The sequence below is a fragment of the Capsicum annuum genome, chromosome 2 (assembly GCF_002878395.1).
Source record: "Capsicum annuum cultivar UCD-10X-F1 chromosome 2, UCD10Xv1.1, whole genome shotgun sequence".
NCBI classification, from domain to species: Eukaryota; Viridiplantae; Streptophyta; class Magnoliopsida; order Solanales; family Solanaceae; genus Capsicum; species Capsicum annuum.
In genome coordinates this window covers 3,163,582-3,183,360 of record NC_061112.1, presented here as the reverse complement: position 1 = coordinate 3,183,360, position 19,779 = coordinate 3,163,582, and the positions used below count along the sequence as shown (strand labels likewise).

Genomic DNA, 19,779 nt, shown 5'->3' with positions numbered 1-19,779 from the left:
AACAAACATCCACCTGATTCAATTATTCTCCACGAAAGCCATGGTTCGTGGCATCATCTTTTGCTTTGAGCAAGCCCATTTTTGTTCTAGCGCCGCAGTTATATATCATGTGAATATCCTTTACCGTTGGATCGATCGAAGAGCAAATTTATCTTCTCTATAACTATATGAATTTTTGCTTACTTTTCACCAACCCAATTGCCAATTCTTTAATATCTTCATCTGAACGTGTAAGCGACAATACGAAAGACACAACTATGACAGAATTTGATTCTTGATTGTCCAGCCACTCAAGCCATTTAAGGAATTTTCTTGAATCCATCAATCTATCCTTAAAATGACAGAATTCTAATATATAAATTTCGATGAGTTATGTCACATCAAAACTGATATAAAATGATCATCAATAGTGTGAATACACTAATTATACATGATTATACATTATTTATACAATATAAATACCATGCATGCACATATATATGTATACACACACATAGAGACACACACACACAATGTGTATATATATGTGTATGTATACTTATCGGAGATGATGTGGCGATAGTCACCTAAGCAGAGGCGGAGCCAGGATTTTTGTTTAGGGGTTCAAAATCTGAAGAAAAACTCATCAAAGAGGGTTCAATATCTAGAATATGTAAATAAAAATTATTTTAACCATGTATTAATAATATAATTTTTCGTCGAAGGGGGTTCGTCCGAATCCTGCTTTAATAGGCTAGCTCCACCTTTGCACCTAAGCCTATCTGTCGGCATTAGTTACTCGATTCATTCATTGATTTTTAAGAAATAGGCAGCCACTCTCTCTCTCTCTCTTACTTTCATTTAGTTAAGCGTTGTAAAGTTTCTCGCTCAAAAGAGACTCACCTACTCAATCGGAATAACTCTTACCCATACTTATCTCTTTACTCAAAGAAGTCCTTGGAGCAATTCCCCAGCAATGTGTGTTTTCTCTTTACTCTGGAAATGAAGTTGTAGGCCGAACAAAATCCAGAAGAGGCTATGAAACTGAAGAAAGAAGGTGAGTTCGAACTCAACTCAATAACCCTTACTCAAGAGGGCTTCTCTTTCTCTTATTGTCTGAGTCAAATGGCTAAATCCAATTGGAGCAACTGGGCTAGACGACATTTATAGCAGCCTCTGTTGTAGGTATCATCTCTAGCATAGTTTATACATCATATACACGCACACTATGCATATAATATAGATACATTACATATACAAGTGACAATTTAGCAGCTTCTACTTTTTATTGCACAGTACATTGGCCCTGTACACGTCAGGGACTAAACATTTCTAAAGTTGTATAGATGATATTTGGATGGGGCAAGTGACAAAGATGCAATCATCATGTTAATACATAAGACATCGGTTGCATTACATTCAAACATTTAAATTCCATTTTTCGCTCTGAACATATTAGGAAAACGAAAACTAAAACGTAACGACGGGTTGGAAACGAAAAACCCCAATAACAAGAAAAAGCGAAAAGAGCTAGAAATCTGTTGTGTGAAAACATATGATGCTTTGGTACGTCCCGCAGTATATCTACCATTAGATACTGCGGTTTCATTAAATTAATGCAAAAAAATAAAAACATTCGTTATGTTTGGCATTTCATTTTTTTTCCTCGCAACAGAGCAAGAATTACAAAATTGAACTTTATGTTAATAAATTACAAATTGGAATTCTAAAGCCTGTATCTCCTATAGCTATGTTCCTAAACCTTTCTCTGCCTGCTTTGTTACTAGATTACTTGACAAACTTTGAGCAGTAAAGCCACTCGTTGGAACATTTGGGGTAAAAAAGGATATAGAACTTCCAAAAAAAATTATACATTCATGGTTCTACCTAAAACTATTCTCTAACGACAACGCACTCTGTCAATTTAAGAGTCACAAGCCAAATGGTGGACTCTCTTACTACCTTCGCCAGTTAATATTGGACTCAAAAGCCAAATGGAGACTTTCTCCTACTTCCACCTTCGCCGTACTGATCATTCCATTTTCTCAGCTCATTCATGCTTGCGGCATCATATGCAACTGATGGCCCCACCTGAGTATTGAGAACATGAAACAGTTTTAGAAAACCTAAAGGAAACCTTCATGATCTTATCGTCACGCTGCAAACCAACTATTAAAATCCATGATGGAAACAGAGCTAATAAATAAGATCTGCTGATAAATTGCTTGCACCATGAAATATGAGCCCCATCTTTTAATAGCACTATGCAAAAAATATTGACATATTGAAATCTAGCTAATCGAAGTTATTTTCAGGCCCTTCAGTTAGAATTCCCAGTTAAGATCATTTACCTTCGCTTTTGACTGAATGAAATCGTCTATAGCGAGCGGTCTTAACACTGGAATTCCATCTTTTCTACTTCCCGGTGATTCAAGCTGAGAAAAGGAATAGCGACAGTATTAGAAGCATGACGACAATTTTTCATCATTGATTGAAAAAGTAAATGGTAGAATATTGGAAAAGTTTCATTTAGAAAAAGTTCTTTCACAAGAACAAACACAAATAAAGGAGAATTAAAAGGCCATGTGGAATGGCCACCTAAAAATACACTGGCCGAAACATAATTCAGGTCATGCAAGATGAGAACACTGAACTGCAGGAATTGTCACCTAAACTATGTGGTTTGAAAAAAGGACTTAATAGTGTACTCCCAACACATAACATGATTCAATTGCCAAAGTCCAGCAAAATATTCCCCATTAAACATGCAAAAATTTGGAGGAAACTTTCCAACACCACTATGAGATCTCAAAGTTGAAGGTCCGAAGAGGAAGAAACAATTACACGAATTGAAGACAACCCATAACTGCCGTACCTTTCATGCAGCATCATAAGACTCATACTTGGCTATCCTAATATGGGTCCACTTCCCCAAGACAAAGGACAAGTTGGTCCTTAAAAAGTGCTAGATGTTATCACAGCAATCACCAATAACAGATTGTACTTACCTCCTTCTCTTCTTCTAGTATCTCTTGAACAGGTTTATAAGCTGCCGCAATGCACAGGTTCTGCAGATGATGCCAGAGCAAAAAAAATTGGTGATGAACAAGATACAAATTAAAACATGCCAGCATATAATAGTTTGACATGATAATCTATTACCTTCAAATCACTGCCAGAATAACCTTCAGTTGCATTTGCAAGATTCTCATAGGGGAACTCCGACTCCAAATTTTCCCGAGCAAGAATTATCTTTAGTATCTTTAAGCGATTTGCTGCATCTGGTAGGTCCACATATATCCTGAAAAATAAGCCCATAGCAGCAGCTTTACATCTAAAGCCTATTTATGGTTTTATCCCGTTCAGATTTAACAAAAGTCCATTCTTGGAAAGGGATCCATACTATATGCATCTGGTATTAGTGAAGCACCAGATTAATGAGGAAGCATATGAATTTGTGGCTAGGAAGTTTGAATTAATATTTAGTAAAATATTTTAAGAAAAAAAAGATACCTCCTAGGTAAACGGCGAATAACAGCATCATCAAGGTCAAAGGGACGATTTGTTGCACCAAGTATAAGGATCCTCTGGTTCTCCTTTGATCTCAAGCCATCCCATGCAGCCATAAACTCATTACGCATCCTTCTAGTAGCCTCGTGCTCAAACGAACCACCACGAGCACCAAGTAAGCTGTCAACCTGTCTTGATCCAAAGCAACAATAACAGATAAAGAAAACACACCTAAAACATCTTATGTTGAGGAGTATGATCTAGTTTTAAGAGAGGAAGAAACACACTGACTACGTGCTTCAGCTGAAAACGCTATTCAAAGATCAAAATTTTCGTTATGTCTTTCATTTAAAGAGTTCTATATGATTGGTAACTGTTTCATTACTCAACATCTCCACAATCACATGATAGTATTCTAAATAGAAGTGTTATTAGAAGGATATGCATATCCTTAAATAGATGATCAAGGTAGCTAGCAGCTACTGGTCTACTTTCCAGAAGGAATCAGTTAAGCAACTACACTAATACCACATGCTTTATGAATCCAAAATACAACCTAAGTTTGATATTTCAGTTCTTCCGCAACAGGTATCAAAATCATGGACTTGAGTGTCTAAAGATTTTACGGTTCTGATCTGGATAGATACTAAAGTTGAATGTGTACAAAGTAAAAGGGCCTTTTAGGTTCTTTTGTTGCGGTGGGGAGGGAAACCATTGCTAAACAAGGGACCACCGAAGATAGTATATATGTCAATGATGTGGACTGAATAATGACTAAGGAAATTCACAAAACTGAGCATCTCACATCATAATCTTACAAAATCCTTTTTCAAAAAAATTGGTAAATATGTATCCCTCAGCATTATGGACATGCTGACACTCCAATTAATGAGGTTTTGACATGCGGGGGGGGATAAGAGTCCGACATCAGAAAAGGGATGGACAATTGGCCTCCTTATATGGACTTGGGCAATCCTCCCTTAATGAGCTAGCTTTTGGGGTTGAGTTAGGTCCAAGATTCATTTCTTTACATGGTATCAGAGCCAAGTTTCACCCCAATATTTGTTCGCGGATGTTGGCCCCCCATATTATATTGTCCACATTTCACTTAACAAGGACTGGGCGTGCGGGGAAGTGTTAAGAGTCTCACATCGGAAAAGGATGGGTAATTGATATCCTAATAAGAACTTGGGCAATCCTCCCCTCATGAGCTAGACGTAAGATCCATTCTTTACAAGATACAAAAAAAATAGGATAGAAAAGAAGATACTTACAAGGATCTTAATAAATCTACAAAATGATCTAGATACTCTAAACCTACTTCTTTGCACTAAAAATAGAAAGATGTTATACAATTCCTTTTTAACTTTTTGAATGGCTACCAGATGCATTGTGGTATAATTCTCCACCACTTCTTTCTCTCGTAACTGTCCTAAGTTTGATATTTAAACTTTACCTCCTAAAATGATTGCAGGATTCTGGAGATCTGCCATCTCAAAGATGGACAATGTGACTCTTAACACTATTGAATCACTCCATAAAAGGTAACAGAGGGTTACCGTGCCAAAGACCCCTTCAGAACCAAAGAGCCTATCAGTTTTCATGCAAAAGTCAACTCATTTCAACCATTTCTCACCAAGCCCATTGGTACGAAGTGTTCAGCAAGAATCTCCCATTGACATGATCATAAGATTTTTCTATCTCTAGTTTACACATGACACCTGCGTCTTCACCTTTAAGTGTCCACACATTCACCGGCAATTAGAGTTGTATCCAGGATCTGCCTCCCTTTTATAAATGATATTTGATGCTTGTTAACCAAACTATTAACCCCACCTTCGTGAGTCTTTCAGCTAGTATATTTGCCACAATCTTGTACATTCCACCTATGAGACTTAAAGGTTTAAAGTCTTTCAACTCTAAAGATCCTAACTTCTTTGGAATCAAAGTTATTAATGTTGTGTTGAAGCGGAATCAAAGTTATGAATATTGTGTTGAAGTTTTCTCGAACTTTTGATTTTCATGAAACTATAGAAGTCTTCAGAATGTTTCTTTCATGAGGTCCAGGACGCTAAAAAAAGGACATAGGGAATCCATCAGGCCCTGGTGCCTTCTCCATAGCCCATAATTTAATTTTTTCCAAAGATTTATGCCTCTTAAAATTGTCTTTGTAGCTCCTCTTGTTCTTCTGCTATGATCCTTATAGCTTCATATAACACTAATTTTGGCCTCCACTCTCCTGTCTCTTTGTAAAGGTTCTGGTAATAATACTGCGTAGCCTCTTTGTCTCCTCTGGATTTGTCACCTCCATAGCCTCCACCTTCAGGTTATCTATGGAGTTAACCCTTTTGTGAGTTGTAGCTATCATATGAAAGTATTTTGTATTTTTGCCTCCCGGTGCAGCTTCTTCAAACTCCATAGCCAAGTTTGACTTCAGCAATGTCTCATCAGCTGTGAGAGCTCTTTACTGTTGGACTGCCTCCAAGAGAATGTCACCTTTTCTCCGTTATCCTTTAGCTTTTCTTTTATCGTTTTCAGTTGCTCAGCAAAAACATAATCAGGCCTCCCATTAACAACAAAAGCCTACCACCACTGTCTTACACTTTCTCTGAACCCTTCTATCCCAGCAACCAACTTTCAAATTTGAAATAACTTTCCTTGAAATTCAGCTCTCCACAGGATAGCATGATTTGATTGTGATCAAATCCTATTGATAAGCCTCACATTGGTGGGATGAGGAAAAAATGGTCTCATTATATGGACTTGGGCAATACTCCCTTCACAACCTAGCTTTGGGGTTGAGTTAGGCCCAAGATCCATGTCTTTGCATGGTATCAGTGTAAGGCTCATCCTAGTTCTTTGTTCACCGATGTTGAGACCCTATATTATATTGTTGCTCTAGTTAACAAGGTCTAGGCATGTAGGGGAGTGTTAAGAGTCCTACATCAAAAAAGGGATGAGCAATTGGTCTCCTTATATGGGCTTGGACAATCCGCACCCTATGAGCTAGCTTTTGGGGTTGAGCTAGGCCCAAGTGTCATATCTTTACACCTATCTTTGGCAATATTGTCTGTTTGATGAGAGCGAACTGCTCCTCCTATGATGATGAGAATAAGAATCTATAAATCCTTGAGGAACTTCTATAATTGTCCTCTCTTCTCCAAGTATAAGTGTCCTCCAAATAAAGGAGGATCCACAAGTTCGATCTCTTCCATGAGTATAGATAACTTTAGACGATGCTCCTAGTTTGCTATTTCATTGGGATATATTACAATAAAGTCACCTCCCACCACCCAAGGTCCGGCACACCTTCCCCACATTGAGTAGAACTCCCACCATAACTCTCTTCTTTCCACCCTTTTGCAATCGGCATAAACTACTGTCACAAACCAAATTAAGTTTGAATTTTGCCCTGACATCTTACATGTTATGTTTTAGTTGCTATATTCTACCATTTCCCCTTTCCAGACTCTTCTATCCCATAAGATTATTATTCCCCCTCTGCTACCATCTGCCTCCAAATGTACATCCTTCACCAATCTATTATCCCAAATACTGTGTACAATACTATCCATATCCCCCCCCCCCCCCCCCCCCCCCCCCCCCCCCAAAGCTTTGTTTCTACCAAAATATACACGTATCCACCCCATTGATTAATCAGGTTCCTTAACACCCCCTTCTTTCTCTCTTCATTAAGCTCCATCACATTCCAAGACACAATTTTTATCCTCATTTATGAGTAGTGGTTAATTTCCTCCCACTGCTTCTAGGTTTACCATCCTTGAACTTCATGTCAAAGACGCACATTAGAATTCCTGAGCTCTTTTGGAATTCTGTTGTTTGAGGATTTGCTTTCCTGCGTGTCTCTCCACGTATCTCTTTTGATCCAGCTTCATGCATAAGGCATAAACCTCCTTTTCACATCCCCCTGATATTTGCTCCAAAAGCTTGCGCTAATTTGATCATATTAAGGTGTACCCAGATTGTAACTCTTGTCTCTATCATTTCTTTGGAGAGATTCTCCTCTATGCTCAGCAGTCTTAGTTCATTGTATCTGATTAAGGTGTACCCAGATTGTAACTCTTGTCTCTATCATTTCTTTGGAGAGATTCTCCTCTATGCTTAGCAGTCTTAGTTCATTGTATGTGACCAGTTGATTTTTGAAAGTTTACAGGAGGGGAGAATCTCCTTTGCTCATGTAATTACTAGTTGACGCCCCTTCAGTAGTTATAATACCTCCTTCTTGAATCATATCCTCTACCTGAACCTCCTAGATCCTCTGATCCCTGAGTTTTGGATCTTCCTCTGCCATTTTGCATGTAATTTCCTAGTTCCCAATCCATTATTGAATATTTAAAAGGATGTACTGTTTCTTCCCATCTGAGTTAATAAAATCAGAAAAAAGGTCCGGTGAAAATAACAACTTTGGGCTTACTAGAGGCCCATTTGTTGTGTTTTGGGCTTTTGTTTCATTTATACTTAAATGCGATCAGGGGCCCCAAATCCACTAGCCACGTGATTGCTGTCCTTTTGTAGTGCCCCTTCCTTGTAGACCTGGATGTCCAAGGTTTTCTTTGCCGCTAAATCTTTTCCTCTTTCAAGATCTCTGTCTCTGTATTCTAGTGTCAAAGATCTGGCTTCTGTACTACCCAGCAGTACGTTGATATCACGTCAGTTTGCTCTATTTTCCATCTCCATCGATCTGTAAGTCACCGGCGACTCCATCCATACCAGAAGTGAAAAATCAAAACCATCATCGACGATCTCAATCTTCGTCGGATTCTTCTCCCTTGGTCCTCCAACCCTGACTCTTGCTCATCTCGAATGATTCTTGATTTCCATCTCCTCTTCAATTGCTAGCAACCCCCACATTCATCACCTATTTTTTCCATCACCTTGTTGTTCCAGATCTGTGATGGCAGCCCTAACAGCCCAATCCAAAAAAATTAAACCTTGTTTCATCTGGAAAGGTTCCTATTTTCCGAGACCACCATTCAAGCTTCAAGGTCAACCTTGTCTCTTCCAGTCACCCACGATAACATGTTCAGCCATCTTCCTGATCTAAAATTCAAAGAGGAAGAGAAAACCATTCATTATGTACATCTGAACATTATGAGTCCCTTCCACGTTTTTCGGGCCCATCTGCGCACATCAATTTGAAATGGCGCATCTCCTTTTCCACAAAACCTGCCGACGAGACATCTGCGCAAAAGGCTGCTGTCATCTAAACCTGAAGACGCCTTCCGCATTGAGTTCTCACTAGCTACTTCCATTTTTCTCTTGCTTCATTGACTGGTATGCAGAGCTTCCTTGTAATCCCCCATCCCAATGATTGTTGTTAGATTTAATTCCACTGTTGCAGTAAATTCAGGGTGTCAAACCAGCAGAAGCAATTTCTGGCTCTCTGTTGGCACAGGTGAACTGAGCAGTTCGTGTCAAACCATTTTGGTCTGAGCTGTGGAATGGTTGAACCAGCACTGGAAGTTTTAGACAGATGCTTTATAGAATGATCAACAGGTAAGCTGACCAAGTAATGGTTATATTAATACAAATGGTCACACCATGTCTCACATAAGAAATGTTCATTAGACCTTCATGTAGTTTCTGAACTATAAATATTGCGCTAGTCCATTTCTCCCATAATTAGAGGCAGTTAGCGTATAATTCTTACAGTTCAAAATACATTAGTATCTTAATGCTGACACATGGAACTAATCAGGATCAAGCACACTAGGATTCTGTCAAGAAGGTGAGACGGACATACAGAGTTCATGAAAATGATGTTTAGGCATAATGAAAAAAAAGTGGCATCACATGCATTAGGAGTTTTACCTCATCAACAAAAATTATTACAGGAGCCAGCTTACTGGCAAATGAAAAGAGTGCCTTGGTAAGTTTTTCAGCATCTCCAAACCACTGCAGAAGGAAAAATCAAGCTTTCAATAAAGTTTAAGAGGAAGCAATCAAGCTTTCAGAAATGATCGTAAGCAACATCAAAACGAGACCCAACACACACCCTTGAGAGGAAGAGGTACATTGACAATAATAATTATACGCCTCAGTTCAAACAGGTTCATGTTGGCTAGATTGACAACATGAATACTTTAAAAAAAAATAGATTGATAGGCGTTAACAAGAATTTTCTGGTGTAACAGGCTTAAAACAGAGTTCCAAAAACTTGCAAACTAAGACTAATTGTTACCCCAAACAACATTAAGTTACCACTAAACATCCTTTCAGCCTTTTCTGAATAAACTATGGGAAGAAAGATGGAAATACGGATAAATCTAGATGATATAAACAATACTCCTTCCTTCGTGCAATACAAACTAATTTCAGTCAGTTCATTCAAACAGACAAGTATTCTGCCAAATAAAAGAAAAGAAGTTGCAGTATACAGTAGTACTTGCAACTGTGGATTTTCCTTCAAGAGAAGTCTCTAAATAATAATGTCATTACTATGTTAAGATAAGCAAGTAATAACAATTAGTTGACTCTTAAGTCAACAACCAACGACCTCTTCCACATCCCCATTCCCCATAAAAAACTTCAAAAAGGTAGGTGAACCCAAACAATGGCTAAACAGACATACATAGGTAATCCAGGACAAAAGGAGCTTCTTTTTTCCCTTATCATTCATTAACAAGACTAAAATCCCCCTTTTTTCTAAAACCAGTAACTAAAAGACTAAAATCCCTTTGTAGCTAAGATGCTTAGAGGGTGTTTGGATTGACTTAATTTTAAGTGTTTTTGGCTTTTAAGCACTTTTTAATTTTTGGAGGTGTTTGGCAATGACGAAAGTGTTTCTAAGCACTTTACGTTAAGCTTAAAAAGTAAAAAGAAAAAAAAAAGTCAAAAGTAGGTTATTGACTTTTAGCTTAAGTCACTTAAAAAAGACCTATCCAAACACCCCCTTAGACATTCGCCCGTTCAGGAAAAATTGGCTACTAACCTGGTATTACTTAATGCTGACTTGGCGAAATTTATCTGTCAGATTGTGTATAATGTGTAACAAACAGAAGGGACACATTGGCATTCATTTTACACTTCTTAATTCCAACAGTGATATCATGAAATTGTTTATGCATCCAATGAGTTCGAGCAAAGCTTCAAATATTTGGAATGTTGGTCAGATGATAAAAGTTGAAGCTCCTTTTGTAACTTTCATATTTTTTAAATTTTCCAGTAACACTAGGAAGTAGTAACTGCTAGGCTCCAGATTTTAAATTTGCCTTCAGCAGGGATTTCCCACCATTAATTATTTTTTCCCATTTGCAGATAACGGGAGACTTTATTATCCCTACTTTTCTTTTTCCAAGAACTGAGAAAAGCCCGAGGCCAATGGTGCACTGCGCTGTCTGAAACTCGATGGATAATGGACCCACCACTCAACCCTTCTCCACTTGGTTCAAACACATGAGTACTACCCACATATTTTTACACGCTACATCACTTGGCCAAGCGTATAACCAAAATGAGCCCTATTTCACCCATTTTGCATATAATTTCAGACTCTTGGGAAAAGGCAATAATTCCTTAATTTAAAAATTATGATTCCATTATATGCTTAAAAACTGATTGAGAGTGAAAAAAATGTTTATCATCATAGATTTAAATATTGTTGGATGAATTAAAGAGAATTAAAAACTCCATTGTTGGTGTTTTTAATAGCTTGAAAACTTGCAAAGGGGTTTTATAATTTGTTGAAATTTTTGACATATTGATGACTGGGGTTCATTGGAGATGTCGTTCAGTGGTTAATCTGATCTACTCCATGAAGATTTGAGTTATTTGGTGATGGCTTTGACCCATTTTGGATGGAGCTTTGTAGGTTGAAGTTTGTAGGAGACGAAACTCAGTTTTGTATAGGAAAAAAATTGTTCAAGTGTGTTATGGCCTTATTATGGCTTTGGTCCCTGTGATATTTGACTTCTCTCATTTAACCTTTAATTAATTAAAGTGAATGGTTTTAATCCTTTGACTACCAGTAGTTAGCAATATTAACAGACCTGTCACTACTGTCAAGGGCATTTTTGGTATTAAAAAATTACTATTATTAATAATAAATGCAATGGCTTATGCTCTGAAACAAAGTCTTCCTTGACAAGTAGAGTTGCTTTGCTGCTTATTTGGATAAAAGCTTATATGCATGATTTCCCCGAAACAATGATGCCTGCAAATATTGAGAAACATGGTAGTTGGGACAACTCTTTGGAGAGGAAATGAGATTTAGTGTTGTGTCTGTACAGCCAAACATCTACAATTGAACACCCAAGAGTTGATTTATGTGTGCACTTGAACACCAGGTGCAATGAGTTCCTTTATGTGTTCTAGGAGTAGTTGCGAAGTTATACACACATAAAAGGGAAGGCAAGAGAAGAAGTGTTAGTCAACCTACAAACACAAAAACTATTCATCCATGAATTAGATTATTAATTCCCATCCAAATTAAAGGAAGGGAGGCTGAGATATGGTTATGAATGAGGGAAGGATGATATTGCCCCTGACAGTAATGATTGGTCTGTTTAAATTGGCAACCACTGTTATTAAGTGGATTAAGATTACTAGCTTTGATTAATTAAAAGTTAAATATGACGGATCAAATATCACAAGGATCAAAATAGCAATAAGGCCCTACTACAGGGACTAATATAGGATCAAAATAGCAATAAGGCCCTAATACAGGGACTAAAACAATTTTTCCCCTTTTGTATATGTTTGTACAATATTGTATAATTTTGTATAATAGCGTAAAAGTGTTCACGTTTGAGGTAGTGGTATGACTGCGTACACTTACCCTCCCCAGACCTCACTTGGTGGGAATATACTGGGTATGTTGTTGTTGAGTGTAAAAGTGTGTATAAAAACCTCTTAATACACTATTATACACTTTTATACCAGGCTTGTATAATATTATTTACCAGGTGTATAAACATTACAACAACAACATAACAAGTATATTTCCACAAAGTCCACTACCTCAAAGGTGAGGTAGAGAGGTTTTCCGATAGACCCGCCAGCTCACGACTGGGTGTATAACATTGTTGCGAAAAAAGTTGGCTATGCGGGTGTAAACTGAAAATATGGCTTCGTGGGTGCAATGTATTGTTTTGAGCTATGAATTATTGAAAGAATCCTGTTTTAAGTATAAAAATGTTAACAACTATGTTATGCTCCGCTCTAAGTAGGAATTTTAATCTTTTCTGATGATGATCATTGATAACAAAAATCACAAGACAAAGTACCTAACAAGAGATTTCCCAACAAGATCTAATAAATTGATAACAAAGACAAGTCATTTTCTCAAATTACCTTTGATGTAAGGGTTGAACCAGTAATACTAATGAAATTAGCCCCTGCTTCAGTTGCAAGCGCCTTAGCAACAAGAGTTTTTCCAGTTCCAGGAGGGCCGAAGAGTAAAATCCCCTTGCAAGGCTGATTAAGAAAAAGATAAAATAACTGAACAGTACCTAAAACATCCTCTTTTTAAAAAGGAGGTTTAAAAAAAAAAAAATACCCGCAACAGATTGCCACGGGAGAAAAGCTCTGGTCTCCGCATTGGTAGGATTACAAGCTCATTCAGTGCCTTCTTTACTTCTTCAAGGGCACCAATGTCATCAAATTTGACTCCAATTTCACCTTGTGGAACGACTGCTGACACAAAGTTGTTCTCATACTCATCCTTCGCAAGATTCTACAAATTTGAAAGTGATCCATGGTAATAAGCTAGATCCCTGAATATATTATTTTGTAGGCAGAATGCACCCGAACTTTATGTTGGCCTAACTACCCCGGAAATTGACAATTTGATAATCTCAACCCCCCTGCACACTATGTGATGAAGTGGGTGAATACTCTCTTTTAGGCACATGGGAAGGGGGGAATAGAAAAATCAGGTTTCAAGTGGGGTAGTTTCCAACTATCAATTACCACATAATCAAATACATTGTTTTATTTGTTCCAGCTGTATTTATCTTTGTTTCTTCTTAATATAAATGTACATTGTGTATTTATCCCAACTATGTCTTTTCTCTTTAGATACAGCGGCTACATGTTTCACTGTGTTTATCTTCTTTTCCAGCCAAATTTGCAAAATATAGCTGAAACTCCATTATTTTATCTCAAAGAAAAAGAAGGCTTAGCCAAAGTAATGGAGTTCTAATGATGTATTTTCAAGAGAAAGTAAAAAAAATTGTGGATTTCTTATTTCCGTGCCATTATATGTTTCAACTATGTATTTAATTCTTTTTCACATCAAATTTGTAAAATATTTGGTTGGAGTTCCATTATCTTCTTTAGATGCAATGACTATTTGTTCTAATTGATATTTCCTCTCCTTCTGGCCAATTGTGTAAAAACAAATTGATTAGAATATCATTATCACTAGCCAAATAAAAAAATTGTAGATAAAATAACATTGTTACAAGTTTTTTACAGATTTGGCCCGAAAAGGATGATCAAAATGATTGGTGGATTTACAAGGTAATATAATTATTATAAGAAATGCCACCTGGATTAAAAAATCCATGTGCCAGCGCGTTTATCACACTGCAATGGGTTGATTTTGTACAGGGGACGATACTGAAATCTCTTGTTCAGCGATAATTAGGCCAACATAAAGTAGGTGTCCACTGAATAGAAGTCATCAAGTTTAAGGGGTCCCAGTCTGTTTTGCCTATTTTATAGCAATAAATCAGGGGATAATACCTTAAGATTCTGAGAAGGCTTTTTTGACATTGTTTCCTGCTCCTTTAACCTTAAAATTGCGGTTTCGATGCTGCACACGATAATCAGTAGGAATGAGCTTCAAGCTTGTGCAAAACAAAAGTCAGCTTACATGTACAGAAGAGTAAAAACAGAATTACCTTTCACGAGGCAGATACAATCTATCCCCTTTAATAGAAGGATGGAGGCACGTGTACAAGTAATGATTTTTAGCCCAACCGATAACTTTCTCAGCTTCTACAGATGTAAGAAATACCAAAGATTAACGCAAAACCTTTAAGCTTTCCCTTAAAATTTGTGAAATTATGCTTTACCTTCCCATATAAACTAACTTTATTCTGATGCAGATTCCTTCCTAGTCTGTTTCCCATTTTGTACGACACTATTACCATTTGGGGAAACTTCTGTTGATAATAATTTTTTAATCATCTCTTAAAAAATTTTTGGTTAGATTCAAGAATTTCTTGAATAGCTTCAATTATAAATTTTAACTTTTACAGTGTTTTTAATAGCGAAAAGCACAAAATGGCGCAAAAAGAGAGAATTTTAGTGCACACTTCTTGCAGTGAAATGTAGAATTCATGGCTTTGAAAACTACCAAATGTATATGGATTTAGTACGATAGCGATCAAATTAAAATTAATTCAACATACAATATGATATTAATCCAACTTCTCAAATTTGAGATTCAAAAGGCAAGCCACTTCTCGCAAGGATCACTTTGAACGTTGTCATTTGAAACGCACACTTCTCTGAAGTGTATGGCTTCACCCATAAAGTGATTATCTGTCGTTTTGCAGCACAGTTGTTCTTAACAACACTGATTTTTTTATATTTGTAAAATTAGAGGACTCGATATCCTAGTTCTATGAAGTTCAGATACTTTGAACACTGTCACTATTCTCCTATAAAACTGGAGAAAGGCACAAAAGTTGAATTTCAATATAAGTATATATTTATGACCAAGTGAGAGCTTAACAATCTATTTCGATTTTTTCAATTAAAAGAATTAAAGAACAATATATCCTGATTTCAAACAAAACACTTACTCTGCTTTGTCAGAATTACATCATCAGTATTTACATGCAACAAATCAATGCATGAAAGCTCATGCTCCTCCAGAACCTGAAATATAGATAATTGTAGTGATAACTCTATCAATCAAAATGAACCATCAATACAGAGATATAAAATGTGGGACTAAATGAACATATAGAGGTAACCAACCATTTGTCCAGAAGATCTTAAATAGAATAAAATACATCTAAAAGTACACATCTTTGTCCATACCTTGTACAATTCATTTAGGTTACTACGAGCTATTACAATTCTCCTGTCTTCTTCAATCTGTTTATTAAATGTCCTAAGAAGACCTTCCTCCTGTAAACAGATAACCCACAGTAGGATGAGAAACCACCAAACTGAATACACTGTTTAAGAAGATAACTGCACGAATGTGATAACTTGAAAAAAAACTGCGAACAACATCACAAAAGATAGCTTAAAGACGAGCAACGCTAAAAACAACTTCAGGATGGGCTAGGTAAACACTTATCAATGCAAAGGTCGTAAATTTCAACTATGCCTAATTATTTGTAACTTCATAATTCTAGTGTTACAAACAACTGATTATCTATCTTTGTCTATCTCCATTAAAAACTTAAAAAAGAGAAGAAAAAGTAAAGGCCACTTCCACAGCTGGAGTTCTATTTGCTAGATTAATACGATACACACTACAAGATATTTTAGAAGAGGACACGGGCAGGGAAAAAAGGGTCCGTTGGTCCTGAGCCGGGGGTCTATCGGAAACAGCCTCTTTACCCCCATCGGGGGTAGTGGTATGGACTGCGTACATTTTACCCTTCCCGTCTTCAGGGTTCAACCAAGTTCAATTAATTGTATAACTTCAAATAGACGTTGGTACAGAGAAAAATCATATTAGCAACCATCAGGTAGAGGGGTAGCATCTTCATGCAAAAACAGGTATAGATAATATATTTTGAGGTACTTCTCAGACTAGATCATCCCCATTGAAAAAGAGGAAGAGAAAGGGGTTGGGGATTGAGATCTAAACCATCAAATTCTTGGGGATAATCGATGCCAACTCCAACTCCATAAAATTTATAAAAATAACATGATTGATTAAAAGAACAAAATGAAATGATATCATGCTACATTTTCTCTAGTTGAAAAGTATGCAAAAAATAGATACTTCAAAGAGAAATTCAATTTCACTGGAATGAAATGACCTCAAACAAATATACGCCCAAACCAAAAATCATTAATATCGCCATAATAAACAACTTCAAGTGACTAAATCATTCCATCTTTCATGGCTTAATGCTTCATTTAGATTAAATACACAGTTTCAAAAGTAAAAGAAAATCTTCAATTAATATGAGGAACAAGCAAATTGTCGGTTGCTTAAAAGTATAGGAAAACAATACAATAATTATGAAAAATTATAAGCACTGTTTCTGGTAACACGCCACTGATCCATAACATCTCAAAAGTTAAGAGGACATAATTCATTTGCTTTTGCACTGTTTATCAACAGATTGTGGAGCTGTTTGGAATTTTCTAGGTAGAACGGTGATGTTAAGGTTATGCTATTGAGCTGGACATATAGGGGAAGAAATACAATATGGAAAATCTCACACAATTAAGAAACGAATTCTTTTCCAGACTCCAGTATGGGGTACATATACTGTTTCGGTGTCTTTTCTTTTGTCTTGTCATGAAACATTAACCAAAGACACAGACATGTCTCTTAGGGAACCTTTTTGCAATTTGAAATCTTGGCAAACCTTCGGTTTGCTTAAAAAAGAAACCTTCAGCCCGCTGACTCCCTGATACAGGGGCAGACCACATATAGCGTGATGGGTGCTTGAGCACCCATTGACTCCGCAAGAAACTGTGTATGTATATAGAAAATATGGAAAAATAGATATACTGTATTCACGAGCACACATTAGCAAAACAGCTTGATGGGTACTTTGAATCTGAGGTTACATTTTCAGTGTTTCCATACCCATTGAGTGGGTTCGAAACTGAGCTCGTTTTTGTATTAAAAAACATTGAGTTTTCTTTTATATCTTTTCCCTGCTGACATTTTGCTTAAGTTTTCTTTCTGTTTTCTACTTTTCCTATATAAAAGTAACTACTTAAATTATTAAAACATAAGTGAATGGAACCCTCATGGCAAGTCCTTCAAGGTTGTAGAAAGAACCTGAAAAAAACTTTTGAAACAGTAAAAATAACAAAAAGGAACAAGGCTACACAGCAACTAAAGTTCTTTTAAGATCCCCTAAGAAATCTCAAAATCAAAATCAAAATATAAGGTAATAACGAACATAGCAAGATATTTTGGGTACAAGTATGCTTATTGTTTATGAGTTGCAAAATTGATCCACTGAATGTTTTTCGTTTTTTTTCTTCTATTAGTTTGTTATGTAGAATATGAAGGGGAGCCTTGGAGTAACTGGTAAAATTGTTGTCATGTGACCAGGAGGTCTGCGTTCAAGCCTTGAAAACAGCCTCTGGTAGAAATGCAAGGTAAGGCTGCGTACAATACATCCTTGTGGTGGGGCCCTACCCTAGACACCGCGCATAGCGGTAGTTTTAGTGTACCGGGCTGCCCTTTTTTTTGTTATGTAGAACATAAGATATTCGCAAACTATAAATAATGATGCTATTAATCATTCATCATTTTATTGTGATAAGGTAAGTAATTTTATTAACAATTTGGGGATTAAACATATGATTGATTTTGACTCTCTATCTCTAACTTTCTCCACTAAACACAGTCGTTTATCATCTCTCCGGCGCCGGCGATCTATCTCCGGCGATTGGTAAGTATTTCTTTCTTCCTGACTGACCTCGCCTCATTCTCTCTATCATCCTTCTTGCGTCTCAACCCGTCCACTATTTCTCTCCGGCGAGGTTGAGCTACCCCATCGCCGAACTACCTCTTTGAGAGACGTCGGGATCCTATCTCCAGCGACAACCAAGAAGAAGGTTGTTTGTTTCAAGATTTACTGCATTCACAGGTACTTCCAAACCCAGATTCCCCGCGAACTTCCGGCATATCTCCGACGTCAATATTCTGGCAACCAATTTCGACATCAACTTTTGTCGAAATCCAACGAACACGCGAGAAAACCTTCTTTTCATCGACTACGGCTTTGCCAACCAGGTTCTATCGTTCCTTCCTTTCTCAATTTGGGTTTATATTTTCGGAAGTCTTTTTTTGTTCATCTTCTTTTTATTTTGCTGCTTTAATTAATCCATCTTGTTTCCAGTCCTAAATCCTGAAATTGTCTTTGTGGGCGGTATATTTCTTGTTATTGAGTTCTGGGTGTGGATTTTTTGCGCGATATAGTATATTGGATTTTTTGCGCGATGTAGGTTGTAGAACTCTCCTTGTTCTTTTTCTTTCTCGTATACAGTGTAGGGGGCTAGAGGTAGAATTAAAGATTTTATGAATAGGTTCTTGATCAATTTTTGCTCGTTCCATATTTGCTGAACTCGTATCACTTTTCTGGGTGGTCTATTAGATTGGTATTGATTGCTTTTCGGTCAAACGCGTAGGTGCACTCGCCTTTCATTCTTGTCTAGTTTTTTCTCTGATTTTTTTCCCAATTATTCTCCGATAGTTGTAGCATTATTAGTGTCTGTCTCTGGTCCTTCTTAGCATATAGATGTGATGATCTTCCAAGTTGTTTGCGTGCTTTCGTAGTTTCTTTTCTTATTGAGTAGTGGCTTTGATGATTGATGGTAGACTGGGGTCATGTCATAGCTCAGGGTCGAGGTCGAGGTTGGGATTGGGATTGGAATCGGAATTGGGGTCGAGGTTTAGGTCAGGGTCGGGGTCGGGGATGGGATCGCGGGTGAGTTCAGGGTCAAGGTCAGCGCCTGGGTCTTCGAGGTTAGGGTTGAGGGCAAGGGGTGTCCGGTTAAGTGGGATAAGAGAGCCTCTGGGTTGGTACGGTCTTAGAACATAGGGACTCTGCAAGATAAGTCTATAGAGCTCGTGAAGATTCTTAGGAAAAGAAAGATTAATATAGCTTGTGTCTAGGATACCAAATAGGTAGGTTCTAAGGCTAAGGATATGGATGGATATAAGTTGTGGTACACAAGTAGTGTGAGGCATAGGAATAGGGTAGGTATATTAGTAGATGAAGAGCTTAAGGGGCAAGTAGTAGAGGTCAGGAAGGTCACCAATAGGTTCATGGCGATTAAGTTGGTCATTGGAGGATCTACGTTGAACATTAAAATTGCCGACGCCCTGCAAGTGTGCTTAGACGAGGAGAAGAAGAGCTTTTGGGAGGTTTCGGATGAAGTGGTGAGAGGCGTTCCAAGCACAGAGAAGCTTTTCATAGGAGGTGATTTCAATGGGCGCATTGGGTCTTTATCGAGAGGCTACGATGATGTGCATAGATGTTTAGGTTTCGAGGATAGGAATGAAGGAAGAGCCTCTATTTTGGATTTTGCTGGGGCCTTTGGGTTGGTAGTAGTGAATTCGAGCTAGCCGAAGGAGGAACACTTTGTTACCTTTCGTAGTTC

General features: G+C 37.4%; 1 protein-coding gene across 4 annotated transcripts in view; it reads right to left on the bottom strand.

The window, feature by feature from the left end:
* Positions 1-1,538: 1,538 nt before the first annotated feature.
* The window catches only part of LOC107857570, a 48,177-nt gene continuing 29,936 nt past the window's right edge, over positions 1,539-19,779 (bottom strand). For all 4 annotated transcript variants that reach the window (XM_016702372.2, XM_047406479.1, XM_047406478.1 and 1 more), the window contains 12 exons: positions 15,505-15,594; positions 15,264-15,339; positions 14,355-14,451; positions 14,197-14,266; positions 13,007-13,183; positions 12,802-12,924; positions 9,322-9,405; positions 3,493-3,677; positions 3,142-3,280; positions 2,988-3,047; positions 2,331-2,414; positions 1,539-2,070 (listed from right to left, as the gene is read on the bottom strand). In XM_016702372.2, the coding sequence (XP_016557858.2) occupies positions 1,963-2,070; positions 2,331-2,414; positions 2,988-3,047; positions 3,142-3,280; positions 3,493-3,677; positions 9,322-9,405; positions 12,802-12,924; positions 13,007-13,183; positions 14,197-14,266; positions 14,355-14,451; positions 15,264-15,339; positions 15,505-15,594 (1,293 nt within the window). In that variant the 3' untranslated portion in view covers positions 1,539-1,962. The remainder of the gene's footprint in view (positions 2,071-2,330; positions 2,415-2,987; positions 3,048-3,141; positions 3,281-3,492; positions 3,678-9,321; positions 9,406-12,801; positions 12,925-13,006; positions 13,184-14,196; positions 14,267-14,354; positions 14,452-15,263; positions 15,340-15,504; positions 15,595-19,779) is intronic.